The following is a 21,497-nucleotide window of genomic DNA, read 5'->3' as shown; positions in this document are numbered from 1 at the left end:
CCCTAATGTCTCCTAGAGTTTCCCCAGTGTTTTCTAGCAGCAGTTTTGTAGTTTGAGGTCATAGATTTAGATCTTTCATCTACCTTGACTTGATAAAATAATAATAATAAATTGCACATGTAATCGTGTCCTTTCCACTGGATATTATTTTCTATTACTAAGCAATAAGAGTAAAGCCTCTTACTCACCGTCTTACTCTATTGCTATATATTTTAACAATATAGGACTTAATATTGGTGCCCCAAAGCTGTCTCCTACTTTATCTTCCTGGTCAATTCTATTTTATTACTCAGAACAAGAGTCAGCTAATAGTCCCACCACTAAAGCTGCCTTTTTTTTTCTTTCCCAAGAGGGAAAGAGATAAGCACCCCCAACAGGGTCCCAAGCCATAATTACTCCCACCCCCATCTTCCCAACCAGTAAGATGGTGGGGATGAACCTGGCATTTGTGGTTGAGCAGGGAACCAAACCTATGATCTTTAGTGTGGATGAGCATCACTTGAGAAGCAGCACATTTCCACTGTCCACCTAGCCGACCCGGAGCCTCCTTCAACCCACCTGCGACAGAACCATTCCTTCCTTTCCCTGTGATTGTAAGCACAGCTCCTTTCACTTACCCAACTGCTTTATAATTATTTGCTGTTTCTCCCCTCCCGAACTTCTGCAAGGTTGAAGAGTACTGCCTAACTCTCAACTCCACAGTGCCTGGCCTTTAGTAAGCACACACACACGTGCACGCACACACACACACAAACACACACACATCAGTGTCCCTGAATTTACTGCACATACGCATGGTACGGCAGGCACCAGTCTACACTGTGCATTTTAAAGCAGGCCAAGTTTCTCTTTAGTGTTGTCCAGTTTTTTCCTCTCAAATAATTATTTCAGTGCTCCCTCTGCCCCTACTGTGCAATTCATCTTAAGACTATCTGCTGCCCTCTAACTATTCAAAGCTTCCCCCTTCCCAGACGTACCACCTACTGGTGGTACAGAGGAGTCATTCAAGCTGTAGAATAGTCTTCCCTCTCCTCCCTGACCCCTCTTCAGCATGGTCATTCCCATACATCTTAGCAAGAACGCTGACTAGTGGGAAGGGCTGGAGGGATTGACTGGCTTTTGGGTTTTAAATTTATTGGAAATCGTTCTCTTTAATTTGTGAGTAAAATTTAACAGCTCTCTATATAAGAACGTTTTTTAAAAACAAAAACAAACAAACAAAAACAGCCTTTACTAATACACACTTACCAGTTTCTTTTCTGTGATTTACATGGAATACCTACTTTACTGTCTCCCATGTGACTAGATTGTAAATCAAAGCAAATTATTTCATGCTATTAAATGATGTTGTTAAAATACTGTATTTTCCCCTTCCCTCGAGATTTCTGAAAAAGAAAATGCTTATGATGGTTACTGCTTCTAATCTTGTTGCTAATATTCTCTAGAGTCTTAGATCTCTTCCATGGATAGTATTAAAAGGTTTAATTTATAGGCTTCAATGCTTTTTTAAAAATACATAGATGAAATATGTCATTCACTCTTAAATACAACCTACTTTTAAATCACAAGAGAGATTAAATCTTACACATATTTTTATTATGTGTTAAAGCAAAGTAGAATCCAATTGCTATACATCTGAGACACATCTCTACCACTTACTAGTAAGTGCCTGAACTTGATCGTATTTATTCATGAAGCCTCCTTAACTATTATATGGGAATAATAAAAATTTTGAGGGCTGATATGAGAGAACTTCAAAAAGTTTATGGAGTGCATATTATTTTCAAACTACAAGAATTTAAAATACTTTTGCATTAAAATAAACTCATGCTTTAATTCCATTTTTCTGTGAACTTTTTGAAATTTCCTCTTATAATAACAAATATGAACGTGTTATTACTTAGTGAATTCCTAGGAAATATTAGAATTCATTCTTCTCTTTGCTTCCTTCTGATCTCTAAATGTGGAGATTTATTGAAAATTTCTAAACATTTGTCCCTTGGTATCCACGGAAGATTAGCTCCAAGATTCCCCCAACACATGCTCAAACCACTTTATGTAAAATGGCATAATAGTTGCATATAACTTACATACATCTTCCTGTAATAGTTTAAATCATCTCTAAATTACTTATGATACCTAATACAATGTAAATGGACTCAAACTATGGTCGTCCTTGTGGGAATACAACACCCTTAACCACCACGCCACCTGCCGGCCCCTCCGAGACCTACATATTTTTTAATTAATTTACTTTTTGTTTGTTTGTTTTGGCTTTTACCATAGGGTGCATAAACTGGCCAGAGAGAGACAGAGAGAGAGTGAGAAATCACCCGCCAAGGGAAGATGGCCTTGTTGCAATCCCTTCTCCCATTTTTCTCCTGAGATTTTGGGTATACACACACTTGTGCCTGGTGTGAATTTCAAGCTGCCAAGTCCGGGACTTGAATCCCATTGAGCCATGTAGGAGTCCAGCACCTTATCCATCATGCCATCTCCTGGCCCCATAAATTAATGCACTTCCCATGGTCATTTAATAAGTATGTTAACATATATTGCTTTGCTGGGACAAAATGGAAAGCCCATCAAAGACAAATATTTTCAAGGTCAGCAGAGGCATGGTGGTTGGGATACTAAACTCTCACATAGTTGACTGTGGCTCAAGTTCCAGACTCAGCAACTTGAAACTCATGCCAGGTACATGTGTGTGAATACAGAGTCCCAGGAGAAGAATAGAGGAGAAAGAATTTGGGCGTGGCCATCCCCACTGATATGATTTCTCACTTTCCCATTTACTGTCTCTGTTTCTCCAATGAGCACATGCACCCTATGGGAAAAATCTATTAAAAAAAGTAAGTATCTTCTAAATGTGTCCTCCTTTTCTATATAATAGATCTTCAGTAAATCTGCACATATGTAAGCTGATGCTCAAAATATATTTAAATCTCATTTACTCTGACTTTCTTTCATTTCACGTCAATTGTATATATCTAATATCTGAAGATATTGCTTTGGATATGGTTATCATACCAGTTTCTTGGTCTTTTATAATTGTACATTAATAGAGAAAACTCTATTACAAAGGAAATGCTCTCATATATACATGGCAAGCTAATGGAAATGAATGAAAGGATTCATTTCATTAGTAACCATGTTCACAATGAGTAATAATTTAGAGTTCAGAGAATAAAGCTTCTGATTAACTTAGGAACAGAATATTTACTTATGGTTCAATTAACTTATGGTAGTAGGTTTCAGGGGACTAAAAATTAATTGTTTCTTGGTTTTCTGAATTTAAATTTTTTTCTCAGTGATTGTATATTACTTGCTTAATTTAAAAGGGAAAAATGATGAATAATAAAAATGTCTTAAGCACAATAAGAAATATATATTGAATAAAACTGAATTCTTGGTAATTGGAGATCCCGTACTTATTCTGAAATAACACTTATCTACATATTTTATAGAGAGATATCTATATATTTATATCACTGTCTATATATATATGTATATTTACACACACACATATTCTATCTCTGGACTGTGAACTTCCCAAAGATAGACTCTATCGGTCTTCATGACTCTATTACTTTGAAGAAAGCCTGACTTTATACAACTTCAATAAGTGTTTGTTATAGAAATAAATGAGGATGGTATACAAACCATAAAATGTAAATTGAGAGTTATATAAATTTTTAAACATTAATTGAAGCATCTAGGGAAAAAAAGTAAAATATACTCATTCATTAGCTTTTTTTCCTTTTTTAACAATCTTACCATTGGAAGCATACAATTGAGTGATTTTTTATAGCTTTATCGGATGGCAAATGATCACTATAAGTCAGTTTGAGAACATTTTTACACATACTCCTATAAAGTCCCTTATTCCCATTTGCAGTTCTTACCCCCAGCCCTAGCCAATCTTTGATTTACATTTCATATAAATAGAATCATACAGGGGCCAGCAGGTGGTGTGGTGGATACAGCGCTGCACACCCACGTGGCCAACTGTAGTTCAAGTTCTGGAGCTGATGGCTTGAAAATCACACCAGGTACATGTACATATGTGCCCAAAATCCCAAGAGGAGAAGGAAGGAGAAGGGATTTGCAGCCTGGCCAACTCCCCTGGAGGGTGATTTCTCACTTTGCCCCTCACTGTGTCTGTCTATCTCTCTCCAGCGAACACAGGTGTGCTTTAGAAAAAAAAATAATAATCAGCAAATATTTTTTAATTATTTAATTCTATTTGTCATTATTATTTTTTCTTTTTTGATTTTTTAAAAAGTATCTTTATTTCACACTTAAAATATGAGAAGGCTTTTTTCTACCCAAAGAGTTTATAAATACAGGTGGCAGAGCAAGTTTATCATTTAAAAAGATCACGTTAAAATGGTAAAAGATGATATCCAGAGGTATAGTCCAATCTCTAAAAGACAAGGAAATCTACAAGCAGACAGAGTACCATGCTCTGTAGCTTAATGACTGCACTCGACAGGAAGGGATAAAATTTGTGCGATCCAACAAGGAAGAACAGATCCTGATGAATTACCAAGCTTTCGATTTGACATGACATTCAGCATTTCTGTCCCAATGACTTGGGCTGCACGGTTATACTTTCTTGTTTTCATCACCCAAATTATTGGAAAATTTTGTTGAACATAGCATGATACTGGGATGAAGTAAGTAATCTCTAAAGCTGCCAGTTCATATGTGATGAGACTTTCAATGATAATACCTAATGGTTGTTCATTAATCCTGATGCCGCAATACATAACAAGATAAAGGAACTCGAAGAAATTGGGTCCGTTAGGTTTACAGGACAGCCACTTCCTAAATAGAGTTCATTCGGCTGAGGTTGCAGGTTAGGCACTATAGTTACTCGTCTCACCTGGACCTGGAGCCAGGATTCAGTACAGGTTATACGAAAATCCTCTTGACCATGAATCAAGACAAAAAGAGTGAGGAGCACTCCGAATACTCCAGAGGTCTTCATGGCCACAGATGCCAAACCAAGGTGCCACAGGAAACGAAATCCATCATTATTTTATTTTTTCTAAAATGTTGCAGTAGAGGCTCATGCACTCACCAGAAACAGACAGACAGACGGAGAGAGAAAGTGAGAAAGCAAGCCACCAGGTCCAGAACTCGAAATGCTGTTAGCCATATGGGAGTCCAGTGCTTTAGCCACCATGCCACCTTCTGGCCCCTCAACAAATGTTTATTGCACACCGAATGCACTGTATTAGGTGTTGATGATTCCTAAGAGAACAGAACAGGCAAAATCCTTGTTTTCAGGGAATTTATATTCTATTAGTAGTACGGGAGACTGACAGTAAGCCATTAAACAAAGAAATATGGGAGACTCCAGAAAGTTCGTGGAAAATGGAATTAAAGTACAAGTTTATTCTGGTGTCCAAAACAACAACAACAACCTAAAATATGTGCATAGTTTTTCCATAAAATGCATTTCCCATGAACTTCCTGGAAACCCCTTATATATGCTGGATCTGGTAACATCAAGGACAAAAATGTTTAAAGCAGGGTAAGGAGATAGAAAATTAAAGGGGAAGAAGGTGAACTATTAAAGGCGAGTGGGATTTTTAACAGAGACCCCAAACCAGTGGGGAATCTAGCCGTGCAAACATGTGGGGAATGTGTCTGAAGGAGAGAATGTCAAGTGCAAAGGCCTGAAAGAGGGTATGCCTGGATTGTTGGCAATACAGCCTGGAGGCCAATGTGCCAATATGAATTATTTAATTCTATTTATCATTACTATCATTTTAATTATCTATAGGGCACGTGTGCTTGCTAGCACGAGAAAGAGAAAGTAAAAAAAAAAAAGCAAGATGCTAGGTCCAGGACTCGAACGCAGTCCCCCAAGTGGGAGTCCAAGGCCTTTATCACCATGCCACTTGCTGGCATCCCTCTAGCTTATATTTTAAAGGGATCACCCTGGCAGTTGGATGAGCACTAGACTCTAACTTTGTACTTACTTCATTTCACATGTGTGAAGATTTATCCAGAGTTAATTCCTGGAGGTAAACTTTCTGGGTCTCAGGGAAAATACATTTGCCATTTTGATACTGTAAAATCTCTACCTAAGAACTACTTCTGATATCCAGATTTTTGAAGCCTGTTTCTTCACAGACTTACCAACACCAAGAGGGAAACTTTGATGGAGATTTTCTTTCTTTTTCTTTTTTTGGAGTGATTATTGACCAGAAGCCAGAAAATCAAGATGTTGATAGGGATGCATTTCTTCTGGAGGCTCTAAGAAAAAATGCATTTTCTTACTTTTTCTAGCTCCACGTTCATCCCTCAACTTGTGACCCATCCTCAGTCTTCAAATCCAGCAGCACAGCACTGTCCAATCTCTTTCCTCTGTAACTACATTACCTTTTACCACTCTGTTCCTATTGCGTCTTCTTATAAGAACGCTCTTGGGGACCAGCAGATGGCATGGTGGTTAAGGCACTGGACTCCCACATGGCTGACTGCAGTTTGAGTACCAGATCTGGCTGCTTGCTTTCTCATTTTCCCTCTGTCTCTCCTTCTCTCTTTGTCTCTCTCTGGTCAAATTAGCATAACAATAATAATAATTAATAAAATTAAATAATAGAATTTAAAAAAAAAAAGAATCCTTTTGATTACATTGGGCCCACCCAGTTGATGTGGGATAATGTTCCTATCTCAAGATCCTAAATTTAATCACATCCACAAATCCCTTTGCTGTGTAGAGTTTCACAGCTTCCGGGGATTAGGATGTGGACATCTTTGTAACAGAAGTGGGTGTTACTTAGCCTGCCAGGGGGAGATTTGCCATTTGTCTATGATAGGAAATGCAAGTGCTTTTTATCATTGCCCTGTGTCTTAGTATTGCCTATGGTTTTGTGGTTATTTCTTTTCACCTTTTGATGTGGTTACTAGAAAATTTTACATTGCACTTGTGGCTTACATTATATTTATATTAGATAATACTAGTTTAGAGGAAGTAGTTGTGTATATAGTTATTTGTTCATATTACAGTGATGATTTTATTTTTTTTAATTGAAATTAAGTAGGCAGCAGGTGGCATGGTAGTTAAGGCACTGGACTTCCACATGGCTGACCACAGTTTGAGTCCTGGTGGCTTGCTTTCTTACTTTCCCTCCATCTCTCTCTCTCTCTCTTTCTCTCTAGTGAGCACATGTGCCCTGTAGAAAAAAATAAATATTAATAAAAATAAATAAAATAATTTTTTAAATGAAATTAAATAATATACTGTTATATACTTCCTTATGGCCTTGCTTATTCTTTTTAAAAATATTTATTTAATTTATTTTATTTGTTATTATTTAATTTGATAAGAGAGGGACAGAGAGAAAGAGTAAGTGAGAGAGCAAGCCACCGGGTCCAAGACTTGAACCATGGTCAGCCATGGGGTAGACTAGCACCTTAACCACCATGCCACCTGCTGGCCCATCTTTTGACATTCTAATTTTTCTGTATCTTTATACTTAAAATAGGTTTGTGTATGCTTGCCACAAAGATAGAGGCAGAAAGCGAGAAATCATCCCCAAGAAGGATGGCCATGCTACAATCCCTTTTCCATTTTCCTCCTGGAATTTTGGGCATGCACGCACACGCACCCAGCATGAGTTTTAAGCTGCCAGATCTGCGACATAAACCTCGGTTAACTATGTGGGAGTTCAGCCACATAAACATTATACCATCTGCTGATCTCTGGCCCTGATTATTCTTTTTTTTTTTTTTTTTGGAGAGGTTTTTGCTATAGGGCGTGTGCATCACCAGAAAGACAGAGAGAGACACAAAGCGAGAAATTACCCCCCAGGGGGATGTCCACACTGCAATCCCTTCTCCCTTTCTTCTCTCGGGATCTTGGGCACGCATGCACACGTGCCTGGCATGAGTTTTAAGCCACCAGGTCCAGGACGCGAACTGTGGTTGACTACGTGGGAGTCCAGCGACATAGCCATTATGCCAACTTCTGGTCCTTGTTTATTCTTAAGAGAATAAATTTTGATGAATACTATATTCTTCACTATAATGGGTTATCTCCTTTCTGATTTTTCTGTTTTACTATTTATAAGAGTTGCAGTTCCTGGGGCTTTCAAAAAAAAATGATGTGAACAAAGAGAATTAGTTTAGAGGTCTAAATTTCTACTCTCAGCATTATTCAATAGAATATATTTTAATAGAAGTTCCATAGCTTAAAATAAATTTGCTCTACCATTTTTTGTTTCACTTTTTCTTTATTGAGAGGTTTTTTCTATAGGGCACATGTGCTCACCAGAAAGACATAGAGAAACAGAGAGACAAAAAGCGAGAAATCACCTCCCAAGGGGATGGCCACACCACAATCTCTTCTCCATTCTCCTCCATTCTCCTCTCGGGATCTTGGGCACACCCCATGTGGCGCTTGGGGGGGGTCCAAGCCACTGGGTCTGGGACTTGAATCATGGTTGACTACTTGAGTCCAGCAACATAGCCATTATGCCAACTGCTGGTCCGGTTTGTTTCACTTTTTATCTTTTCGCTTAAAAAGCTCATACAGGGGCCAGCAGGTGGCATGGTGCTTAAGGACACTGGAACTCCCACATGGCTGACCTCAGTTTGAGTCCCGGGCCTGATGGTTTGCCTTCTCTCTCTCCCCTCTCTCTCTCTCTCTCTCTCTCTCTCTGTTCTCTCAGGTCAAATTAAAAATAAATAAATAGATAAATAAATAAAGTTAGATGAAATAATTCTCTAAAAAAAAAGCACGCACACACATACATACACCCCTTTTAGTAAAAAGCTGAGGTTCAACACTATCTAGCTCTGTCCTGTAATAGTCTGAATGTTTTAAACAGTTCATTTCTTTACTCTTTTCTTCTTCAAAAACAGAAAACAATTAAGTTATTCCTAAAGCCTGTTTTATCTTGGCTTTTGTTTGGATTTTTAGGAAAATCATATCACAGATGATATTGGAATATCGACTTGGAAGGAGCAGACTTTTCTCTCCCATGGTGCCTTGCTAGCGAAGAGCTGCCAAGCTGCAATGAAACTAGCAAACCATGATGCTGAGGTTCAGGGGATGGCATTTCAGTACGGGAAGCACATGGCCATGAGTCATAAGGTATTTGCACACCGTTTATCTCTTTTCAGTACTTAAATAGCTAAAATGATGCCGAGGAAACCTTTTGCCAGTTAATAAACTGCTTTTAAATCTCAAAAAAATGTTTATTTTATGCTTACGTCTATCAGCATAGATGATGGAGGTTGTATAATATAAACAGTACGATTGGTAAGTACTGTGTAATTTTTTTTTTTTTGGAGAGGTTTTGCTATAGGGCGCATGTGCTCACCACACAGAGAGAGACAGAGAGACAGAAAGCGAGAAATCACCCCCCAGGGGGGATGGCCATGCCGCAATCCCTTCTCCTCCATTCTCCTCTCGGGATCTTGGGCACACACACACACGCGCGCCCGGCATGAGTTTAAGCCACTGGGTCCAGGACTTGAACTGCAGTCGACTACATGGGAGTCCAGCAACATAGCCATTATGCTAACTGCTGGTCCCAGTACTGTGTAATTTTGACAGAAAGCTACAGTTGACTTAAACCATATTTGTGACGTTTATCGTTTCTTAACACCTGAAAGAGCTCTCAAAGTTATTAAGTAATTTGCAACATTGCCATTCACAGATGGGAAGAATATTTGTTGTTTTTGTTACAGTTCCCTTATAGTTCCTTATGTAAAGCAAATTATAACAAATTACTGAAATTTAGAATATACTAAATAATATTGGCAGCTTTCATTCTAATAATGATTCAAAATATAAAGTGCCCCAAAATGAGCTGCTAGGTTGTTGCCTCTATATACTTGATTTAAAATTTTCACTTACTATATCTTTTTCAGATGTTACTTAGATAGCTCATAGGGGCGGAGATATACATATATGTAATATCTGCAGCTGAGTTTTTGCATATTTTAGTTAATCTTAGATTCATTTATTGCATAATTATATTTATTAACTCTTTATTTAGATCTTTATCTTTTTCTAAAAAGTAAAATAAAGGCTCCTGCCAAATACAAGAAGAATGTATTGGGACCAGCAGTTGGCATAATGGCTATGTCGCTGAACTCCCATGTAGTCGACCGCAGTTCAAGTCCTGGACCCGGTGCCTTAAACTCACGCCGGGCATGTGTGCATGTGTGCCGAAGATCCCGAGAGAAGACTGGAAGAGAAGGGATTGTGGCGTGGCCATCCCCTCCAGGGCATGATTTCTCATTTTCTGACTCTCTGTCTTTGTCTTTCTGGCGAGCGCATGCACCCTATAGCAAAAACCTCTCCAAAAAAAAAAAAAAAGAATGTATCAGGGAAAGATAATTAAGTCTAAAGAATTTTATAGGTTATTGTTAATCATTTGAAATGTGCTTTTTATTTTATTTTATTTATTTTTACAGATTTTTGCTATTAGGGCATGTGTGCTCTCCAGAGAGACAAACAGCAAGAAATCCACCCCCCGGGGGATAGCCACACAGCAATCCCTTCTCCTCTCAGGATTTTAAGCACACACGCACATGTGCCCGGCGTGAGTCTCAAGTTGCCAAATCTGGGACTTGAACTGCAATTGACCACTACACCACCTGCTGGCTCCTGCTTTTTTATTTCTATTTTTTTGAGAGAGACTTTTGCTATAGGGTGCATGTGCTTGCTGGAGAGACAGAGACAGAGAGACAGAAAGGGAGAAATCACCCCCCTAGAGGGGATGGGCACACTGCAATCCCTTCTCCTCCATTCTACTCTTGGGACTTTACACACACACATGTACCTGGTATGAGTTTTAAGGCACCGGGTCCAGGACTCAAACTGTGGTCGACTATGTGGGAGTCCAACGACATAACCATTACACCATCTGCTGGTCTCAGAAGATGTATTTTAAAAAGTAGGGGCCAGGGACCAGCAGATAGTGTGATGGTTACATCACTAGTCAACTACAGTTCAAGTCTCGAACCCAGAGGTTTAAAACTCACACCAGGCATGTGTACGTGTGTGCCTGCCCAAAATCCTGAGAGTAGAATGGAGGAAAAGGGATTGTGGTGTGGTCATGCCCCTGGGGTTGATTTCTTCCTTTCTATCTCTCTGGCGAGTGCACATACTCTCACACTCTATAGCAAAAATCTCTTTCAAAAAAATAAAATATCTCTTCTAAAAAAGTTCATCCCTGTTTTTTGCTTCATTAACTGGTGCTTCCTGAGTAGGACTAAAACATGCTACTGTGTATACATTTCACTGATTTACCTGTTTTAACTTCTCCTTCTAGATACATTCTGACCTCCAGCCTTTTATGAAAGAAAAAGCCAGTGACTCCACCACTTTTAATCTAAACTCAGCTCCTGTAGTCTTCCACCAGGAATTTCTTGGGAGAGATCTATGGATTAAGCAAATTGGAGAGGTAAAGTGAAATGACTTCTTCTTTAGGTACCATTAGTACTTCATTGATTTTAGAACATAGTTTGTATTTTACAATTTAAGGCTCTGGATCAGCCATATAAAAGCATATTCATATAACAGGTAAAATTCTCTCTTTCTAATCTACATTTAAAAAAAATAGAATGTTACTTAAAAGTTATAGCCTGCACTACTATGTTTTCTTATTATCTGGGCTCTTAGAATATTGTAACACAAAACTAGTGCCTGTGGTGAATGCTAATTAACTCAGATGATTTTTTTTTTCTAAAGGCTTTCAAAAATTGGGCTATGGTAATAGCACCACCCTTTAACTGACGGCAATTTCCCATCTGTGGACTCTAGCGCAAGCTGCAGAATTCCAGGAGCTCCGTCTGTCAGCTCATTGGGTTATTTTAAAACAAACTTGGACCCTGAATACTCGTTCTGAGGCATTACCAAAAAGGGAGGGGGAAACATGATGAAGTGGGGGAGGATAAAGGGACTTACATTGACTGCATTTGCTACTTTTTGGGGAGGGGTGAGTTGGCAGATGAAACATTTTTGGTTTTCTACTAATTCAGAAACTTGTATAAAAAGTTTTTGCCTTTTTATCCAAAGCTTCATGGAGCTTATGTAACTTCATGGTTGTAATTGGGTGGGGTTTTTGGTTTGGTTTTGTTTATTAATTTGCTAGAGGGTGCATGTGCTTGCTAGAGAGAGACAGAAAAAAAGAAGTGAGAAAGCATCAGGGCCATAGGGCATGGTCATGCTGCAGTCCCTCTCTCATTTCTCATTTTCGAATTTTGGACATGCATGCACGAACATACGGCCAGGTTTGTCTTTCAAGCTGCCAAGTTCAGCCGTGTGAGATGCAACTGCCTTAACCATCATGCCACCAGCTGGAGAAAAATTAGGTGGGTTAATCAGAGGCTGTGGACATGGAACTACATGAGGCTGAAGGTGAGGGTAGCCACCATACGTACAGCAGAAAGAAAGCCTATGTGACTACACTCTGGGGTGACAGTCCCCTCTCCTACCCCTCTTCCTTTACTGACTCTCAAAATGTTGGGGCCGGCAAGTGGCAAAGTGGTTGAGGGTGCTGGACTCCCACATGGCAGACCACGATTCAAATTCTGAGCCTGGTGGATTGCTTTCTCACTTTCCCTTTCCCTTTCTTTTTCTGATCAAATTGAAAAATAATAATAGATGAATAAATAAATAGTTCTTTTTTAAAAAGTACTGGCAGCCAGCTTAAAATACTGTACTGGAAGGTCTTTTCTCTCCTTCCCCTCTTCTGCTTCTGGTAAGTGCATGTACCCTCCGGAAATTAAAAAAAAAAAAAGAAAGGGAGGGGTAGGGAAATCAGAATAGTGTCTCATTAATGACCCTGGAAACTTCAAGACAATAGAATAATACCTTCAAAATAAAGGAAAAAATTGTTTCCAACTTAGAATTTTATGCTATATCATCAGGTGCAAGATCAAATAAAGACAATTTATTAGGTCGGCAGGGAAGTCACCATGTATTTTTCTATGTTTTCTATCTAAAAATGTGTCATGACTTTCCCAATGATCCAATAAGACAGATAGAAAGGCTCAAGTTTTCAAGGAATAAGTGATATACCAGTTGTTTTTAATAAACTTTTTTTAGAATTATTTTATTTATTTATTTTTAATTTGACTAGAGAGGGACAGAGAGAGAGAAAAACAGAGAGAAGAAGTGAGAAAGCAAGCCACCAGGTCTGGGACTGGAACCGTGGTAGCCCATGTGGGAGTTCAGCACCCTTAACCAGCATACCACATGCCATCCCTGATATACAAGTTATTCACAAATTAGTCAGATAAAACTATTGAAAATAGGACACATGGAGAGAGTTTGTTCATCATGAAATGTCTTGATGTTTTTTCTGTCAGAACTTGTCACTCAAGAATGAAGTCAGATATGAACACAATCTTCCCAGCCCCCAGTGGTCACCAAGACTAGTAGTTGGACAGTCCATGGAGACAGGCCATTACAGAATGTGTTGACTGTAGAGAATTTAAGAATAATAATGAAACTATTCAAAAGTTGGTCTAATGTTATTCCCATAAACTGGTGGTTCTGCACAATTTCAGAATTTGCATACCCCTCCCTGTAGGAGCCAATGTTGGGCACCCCAAATAGAATCCATCAAAACAACAAAGAGAGGGGCCAGCAGGTGGCATAGTGGTTAAGGTGCTGGACTCACATGCTTGACCACCTCTTGAGTCCAGACCCTTGAGTCCTAGACCCGGTGACTTGAAGCTCATGCTAGACGCATGTGCATGTGTGCCCAAAATCCCAAGAAGACAGTGGATAAGGGGGGATCACTGTGTGACCATCCCTGCTGGGGATCTCACTTTCTTTCTCCCTGTCTCCCACTGTCTTTCTAGCAAGGGCATGTGCCCTCTAACAAAAATCTCCTTAAAAATAACAAAGAGAAAGACATAGAATCTAGGAACTAGGGGTTCGAGCATGAGGCAGTGGGAATTCCCAGGGCATTGTGAAGGGAAAGATAACAAACAACAGTAATAGTTACTACATGCCAAGCTTTGTTCTAATGAGGAATCCCAGGCAAAGAGACGAACTAAATTGCACAGTCACACAACTAGCAGGAGGTGAAGCCCAGATTTAAATCCAAGCAGCCCAACTCCAGGGCCCACGTCCTTAGGTAGTGCACTATACCGTCTGTCATCCTAGCAAGTCCTGGGCTGATGGCTGCCCATCCAGGCCACATTGGAACAGGAGGTCAGAGATCTCCAGGAGGAATACCCCCAAAGGTAAATCAGCTAGTGAACTTGAACACACTCAGAATTTAGAGTTGAATTATCGGTATAGAAAACTAAATGTTCTAGTTACAATTGCTATATAACAAATTACCCCCAAAACTTAGCTCCTTAAAATACCATTTTATGGGGACTAGCAATTGGCATAATAGTTTACATTGCTGCATTCCCATGTAGTTCACCGCAGTTCTAGTCCTGGACCCAGCAGCTTAAAGCTCATGCTAGGTACATATGAGTGTGCACCTAAAATCCTGAGAGGAGAAGGGATTGTGTGTGGCCATCCCCCCAAGGGGTGATTTCTTGCTTTCTGTCTCTCTGGTGAGTGTACCCGCCCTATAGCAAAAATCCCTCTTTAAAAATAAAAATTTATGAGCCAGCAGGAGGCATGGTGGTTAAAGTATTGGATATCACATGGCCAAATCTGCAGTTAGAGTCCCAGACCAGGCAGCTTGAAAAACGTGCTGGTTGTGTGTGTATACATGCCCCAAATACCAAGAGAAGAATGGAGAAGAGATTATGCCATGGCCACCCCTCTTGGGGGGTTGATTTCTCACTTCCCCTCTCTCTGTCTCTCCCCAGTGAGCACATGTGCCCTCTGGCCAAAAAACTATAAAAATCAATAACCATTTTATTATATTCATGCATTCTGTGGATCAAAAATTTGAACAGGGTATAATGGGGATGACTTATCTGTGCTCCGTGATGTGTGGGGCCTCAGCTGGAAACCCCTATGTTGGAGGTGACTCAATTATTTGGGACTGAAGGCATCTGGAAGCTCCTACACTTGCACCTGGCATTCAGGCTAGGATGTCTAGAAGACTAGGCTGCTGGCCACCAGAATGTCCACACATAACCTCTCTAATCAGCTTGGCTTCCTTGCGGCATAGCAGCCTCAGAATAGTCCAGCCTCTTAGAACTTTGAACACAGGTGTTCCATCAAGCAAAGCAAAGGCTACAGCTTCCTTTCTGACCAGTCTTCACTGTCACAGTGTCATTTCCATGGTCTCCTTTTTTTTTTTTTTGGAGAGGTTTTTGCTATAGGGCACATGCGCTCACCAGAAAGACAGAGACAGAGAGACAGAAAGCAAGAAATCACCTGCTGGGGGAATGGCCATGCCGCAATCCCTTCTCCTCCATTCTCCTCTCAGGATCTTGGGCACACAAGCACATGTGCCCAGCATGAGTTTAAGCCACCAGGTCCGAGACTTGAACTGCGGTCAACTACATGGAAGTCCAGTGACATAGCCATTACACCAACTGCTGGTCCCCATGGTCCCCTTTTAAAATATTCACAGGCCCACCAGATTCAAGTGGAGGGCCACATGCTTGACATCTACATGCAAAAGTGTCGGAGAATTTGGGGACTATATTTTAAAACAACCACAGTAAACATATAAGATAAAATAGGGCAATTATTAGTTGTAGTAAAAAAAAAATGTTTAAATATAAGAAAAAATGTAAACAGGCCAGCAGGTGGCATGGGGCTTAAGGTGTTGAGCTCTGACATGGCCAACCACAGTGCGAGTTCCAGACCTGGTGGCTTGCTTTCACTCTCTTTCTCACTCTCTCTCTCTCTCTCTGGTGAGAGCACATACCCTATAGCAAATTAAATAATATTAATAACACAATTAAATAAATCTTTTTTTAAAAAAATGTAGTCGCACTACTCCACATGGCTTAGAGAATGTTTATATAGCATGAAAATGTGAAGGGCCAGCAGGTAAGTATGGTGTTTCAGGTCCTGGATGCTACATGGCCAACTGTGTGGTTCAAATCCCAGACCTACAGGCTCAAAAAGCGTGCCAGGTGCATGTCTGTGCGAGCCAAAATCCTGGGAGGAGAATTGCAGAGAAGGGATTGTGGTGTGGCCTTCCCCCCTGGGGGTGATTTCTTTCTTTCTTTCTTTCTATCTCTCTGACTCTGGCAAGTGTCCTTACCCTACAGCAAAAAAAAAAGTAAATACTGAATATTGATTTTTCTTTTTTGAGAATTTTTGCTGTAGGGTACATGTGCTCACTGGAGAGACAGAAAGCAAGAAATCCCCCCTCAGGGGGGATGGCCATACCATAGTCCCTTCTCCTCCAGTTCCTCTTGGGATTTTAGGCACACATGCACACACACCCAGCGTGAGTTTTAAGTTGCTGGGTCCAGGACTTGAACCATAGTTGAATCCAGCAATGTAACCGTTATGCCATTTGCTGGTCCCTGAATATTGATTTAATCAAAAGTGTGATTGCATAGACGAGTAGAGAAACAGGGTCAGTTTGGTTATTAAGAGGTCTAAATATTGCTTTTGTTGAGGGAGTGCTGGATGATCAGGTCCAACTTCTATGTGGGTTCTTGTCAGACTTTCATGAACAATTAGAAACCAGTCAGATGTAGAGGACAGTAAGCAAAGTTTATTAAGACAGAGGCAAAGCTTCTGAGTAGAAGGGGATCTTGAGGGAACATCCCCCAAAGCAGGAGCAGACATCGTGTTTATATATGGTCTTCAAGGAAATGCAAGGTTTTTCTTAACATAAAGGATCATCAATTATGTTGACAGCCTACACTCCCCACCATCACAGTCTGGGTAGTTAATATTTTATCTTACAATGGAACTTTGTGGCTTGTACTCTGTTCTCTTTAAGGTACTTTCCATATAGATTGTTCCTGCCTTCCTCTGACTTTTCTCAAGCATAACAGACCCTAATATTTCTTCCTTGGCATATATTCATAAGGAAGTAAGCTCAACAGCCTTGTCAACTTCTCAAGTAGGCCAGAAAAACTCTTTTACAGTAGCTCTAAGCAGCTCTATGTGAGCAAGCATGAGAGCTAATCATTGATTTCTAGTGAGAGCGGCAAGTGGTTTCTATTAAAGACTTGACTACAGTGTCTCTATCTTTTCTTGTATTTTCTGTTCTGTGGACTCTTCACCCTGTCTATCTATCAAGAGAGCTTACTCCTCTCTTACTCTGCCAACCTAAAAAGAAGGCTAAGGCATAGTATGTGAAATGAGAGTGGTTTATTTGAGCCAGCGCTTATGGGTGAATTGCCTGGATGAGCAAATTTCCAGGTCATGGGCTCATCTAAAATGGTGACTGAGAATCCTGGTTTGTGTAACAAAGAGAACAGGCAGAAAAGGGGAGACTACAAGTTGTTTATTAAAAGTCTACATTGGTGAGACCAGCAGGTGGTATAGTGGTTAAGGCGCTGGACTCCCACATGGCCGACCACAGTTTGAGTCCCAGACTTGAAAATCACACCAGGCGTAAGTGCATGCCCAAAATCCCAGGAGGGGAATGGAGAAGAAGGGATGGGTGATTTCTCACTTTCCCTCTCACTGTCTCTCTCTATCTTTCTCCAGTGAGCACACACACCCTATGGCAAAAACCCTATGAATAGATAGATGGGTGGATGGATGGATGAATGGATGGATGGATAGATAGAGTTTCCATTGGTTCCTTTAAAACAATGCAGGCAATGAATTGGCTGCACCTTATCCTTTGCATCACAAACTCCAGAATAGCAGAAAGAAGAAGGGCGGGTCCCTATAGAATCTCTGATCCTATCACAGCATCAGGGCTTCTTTACTGTAGACTTGAACATGCCTTTTGGGCAATAACTCTGATAGGTGTGAAGCTAACCTAAGTCTCAGGCTTATGCTTTACTGAGGCCTTTAAGATTTAAATGGGGTCGGGGACCAGCAGTTAGCATAATGGCTATGTCGCTGAACTCCCATGTGGCCAGCTGCAGTTCGAGTCCCAGACCCAGTGGCTTAAACTCACATCGGGCGCGTGTGTGTGCATGCCCAAGATCCCTAGAGGAGAATGGAGGAGAAGGGATTGTGGCGTGGCCATCCTCCCTGGGGGGTGATTTCTCACTTTCTGTCTCTCTGTCTCTCTCTGTCTCTCTGTCTGGCAAATGCACGTACCCTATAGCAAAAATCTTTCAAAAAAAAAAAAAAAAAAAGATTGAAATGGGGTCAGGACCAGCAGATGGCATAATAATTACATCACTGGACTCTGATGTAGCTAACCGTGGTTTGAGTCCCAGACCCAGCAACTTGAAACTCACGCCAGGTGTGTTTAATATGTGTACCCAAAGGAGGTTGGAGGAGACGGGATTGCAGCATGGCCATCCCTCTGGGGTATGATTTCTCGCTTTCTGTCTCTCTCCAGCAAGCACACGTCCCATATAGCAAAAATCTCTTAAAAACAAAACAAAACAAACACAGATTTAAATGGACCTTGTATTCCACAGACTGCTCTGAACTGCTTTTATTCTGATATCTTTAATGTGGAACCAGTAGATTAGGTCTAAAATTCTAAAATCAAGAAAGAATAGATTAGGTCTAAAATTCTAAGATCAAGAAAGAGCAGGTAAACAGGAAAAATAGATAAAGTGAGGGAATGAGACATCCGGACCGAGAAGGTTTGGAGAATACTAGGTTGTTTTGTTACAAGTCTTGTACTGTTTGACTTTTTAAGTATACTAGCCTATTTAAGGATTTTCCTGGTTTTTTTTTTTTTTTTTTTTAAGAATTATTTATTTATTTATTTATTTATTTATTTTATTTTGACCAGAGAGGGACAGAGAGAGAGAGAGAAAGTGAGAAAGCAAGCCACCAGGTCCAGGGCTCAAACCATGGTCAGCTATGTGGGAGTCCAGCACCTTTAACCACCACACCACCGGCCGGCCCCTTCAGGATTTTTTTTTAGTTTATTTATTTATTTCTTCTATGAGTAAGTGAGACAAAGAGAGAGACAGAGCATTCTTAGCAGGATCTCAATGCCATAATCTGCTCCCTGCTGCCGCCAGTCCTCAATCATGGGCGTACATCTTCAGGAAGCCCTTCATATTTGAACCCAGAGCCTTCTCATGTGGGACATCCTCACAGAGTATCACATCTTACTGCTGCACCACCACCAAGTTCCTGTATTTGTTTTTATTTTAAAACTTTTTGTTTAAAAACTTACATACTTTCCTATAGCAATTCTACTTCTAAGAACCAATCCTAATACAAATATCAGAGACATAGCAAAGCAATATGAAAAGATATACTAAAATATTAATTGTAAAAAAAAAAAGATGAAAATTGACCCCCTTTAAAATAAGAAAAAGATTGAATATAGCACAATGAAATATCACATAACTATCAAATATTATATTACTGGGGTGTATTTGTGTGTTTTTTGACAGCTGAACTGAAAATATATATACAGATGGTGTTAGGAGCTCTAATTGGGTTACATTAGAATACATTGCAGATTTACATTTTGGTCGAAAAGTTGCAGCTGACTACATTAAATGAAATCTACCGACTCTCCCTTAGATACTATATACATATACGTACAGAAGTATAGATATGAATTTTAAAGAAACATCACAGAAAAGTGGCATCTTTTACTTTTACATGGCTTTGCAAACATAAAAGTTCTAAAAGTAGACAACGTTAGCATTCCAGGATCTCCTGACCAGCTGGTGAAATGTCACAAATGTTCAATCCAACTTCATTTTAGATTTTAAGGGATTGCCTTTCCAAAAATCCTAGCGTGGAGGTGAAGGCAGCTGGATCCCACATGGCCAATGCATGATTCAAGTCCCAGACCCAGTGACTTGAAAAACATACTGCGTGCATGTGTATATGGTCCAAAATCCCAAGAGAACGAAGGGTTTCACTTTCTCTAGGTCTGTCTCTCTGTGTCTCTGTCTCTCTGTGTCTTGTCTCTTTTAAGCACATATACTGTCCAGCAAACAGACAAAAATATCTATGCCGGGAACCAGCAGTTAGCGTAACGGCTATGTCGCTGGACTCCCACATAGTCAACCGCGGTTCATGTCCCGGACCCGGTGGCTTAAAACTCACACCGGGCGCGTGTGCGTGCGTGCCCAAGATCCCGAGAGGAGAATGGAGGAGAAGGGATTGTGGCGTGACCATCCCCCCTGGGGGGGTGATTTCTTGCTTTCTGTCTCTCTGTCTCTCTCTGTCCGGCGAGCACACGCGCCCTATAGCAAAAAAACCTCTCCAAAAAAAAAAATATATATATATATATGCCTTAGGCAGTAACTAAAGTAAATTGAATAGACCCTGTCTAGAGGCCATAAACTCCAACGTGATGTGAGGAGATGAAGCCCTACCCTCCCACTTCAGTTGCCTATGGTCATTTCTAAAAGTCTTCAAAAAAGACTAGGAATCTATTCCTCACCTCAAACCCCCGGTATGTTGCTTTGGTTTTTGCCACTGGTTTCAGTTCCTTCTAATATCTCCAGGTCTGAGTCATGAAGGGGAATCATAAAGAGAAGATGAATCATCTGAAGCAAATAAGAAATTATTTTTAAAAAAAAGAAAAAAGAAAAAAATTATCAATGGTTTCCGGCATATAAGAGATAACTTTCTTTAAAAACACTGAGCTTATTTTGGGACCAGCAGTTAGCGTAATGGCTATGTCGCTGGACTCCCAGGTAGTCAACCGCAGTTTGTGTCTCAGACCCAGTGGCTTAAAACTCACGCCTGGCGGGTGTGCGTGCGTGCCCAAGATCCCAAGAGGAGAATGGAGGAGAAGGGATTGCAGCGTGACCATCCCCCCTGGGTGGTGATTTCTCGCTTTCTATCTCTCTGTCTCTCTCTGTCTATCTGGCGAGCGCACGCACCCTATAGCAAAAACCTCTCAAAAAAAAAAAAACACTGAGCTTATTTTAATCTTCTAAAACTGAATGTACAGGTTTATGTAAAGCTGTATAAAAATAATGATCTTGGACCAGCCAGTGGCAGGATGATTAAGGAAGCCAGATCCCATATGGCCAACTGCGCCGTTCAAGCCCCAAATCCGGCAGCTTGAAAAACACACCAGATATATGTGCTTGCATGCTTAAGATCCCCAGAGGAGAAGGGATTGCAGCATGGCCATGCCCCCAGGGTGGGGATACTTTCTCACTTTGTCTCTCTTTGTCTCTCCAGGAGCACACATACCCTTTAGTAAATTTAAAAAATTAATTAATAAGGGAACCAGCAGTTAGCGTAATGGCTATGTCGCTGGACTCCCACGTAGTCGACTGCGGTTCGCATCCCGGACCCGGTGGCTTAAAACTCACGCCGGGCGCGTGTGCGTGCGTGTCCAAGATCCCAAGAGGAGAATGGAGGAGAAGGGATTGCGGCGTGACCATCCCCCCTGGGGGGTGATTTCTCGCTTTCTGTCTCTAATGTCTCTCTCTGTCTGTCTGGCGAGCGCACGCGCCCTATAGTGAAAAAAATATCTCCAAAAAAAAAAATTAAATTA

At 40.5% G+C, this 21,497-nt stretch overlaps 1 protein-coding gene across 1 annotated transcript in view; it reads left to right on the top strand.

Moving 5' to 3' along the window:
- PDSS2 (decaprenyl diphosphate synthase subunit 2) overlaps positions 1-21,497 on the top strand; it is a 303,979-nt gene that overhangs the window by 224,309 nt on the left and 58,173 nt on the right. Inside the window, exons 5-6 of the mRNA XM_006156956.2 lie at positions 8,942-9,115; positions 11,307-11,438. Of these exons, the coding sequence (XP_006157018.1) occupies positions 8,942-9,115; positions 11,307-11,438 (306 nt within the window). The remainder of the gene's footprint in view (positions 1-8,941; positions 9,116-11,306; positions 11,439-21,497) is intronic.

This window comes from Tupaia chinensis, unplaced genomic scaffold (genome assembly GCF_000334495.1).
Source record: "Tupaia chinensis unplaced genomic scaffold, TupChi_1.0 Scaffold000527_1, whole genome shotgun sequence".
In the NCBI taxonomy this organism is placed as follows: Eukaryota; Metazoa; Chordata; class Mammalia; order Scandentia; family Tupaiidae; genus Tupaia; species Tupaia belangeri.
Note: the sequence above shows the minus strand (reverse complement) of the source record. Positions and strands in the feature narration are given on the sequence as shown.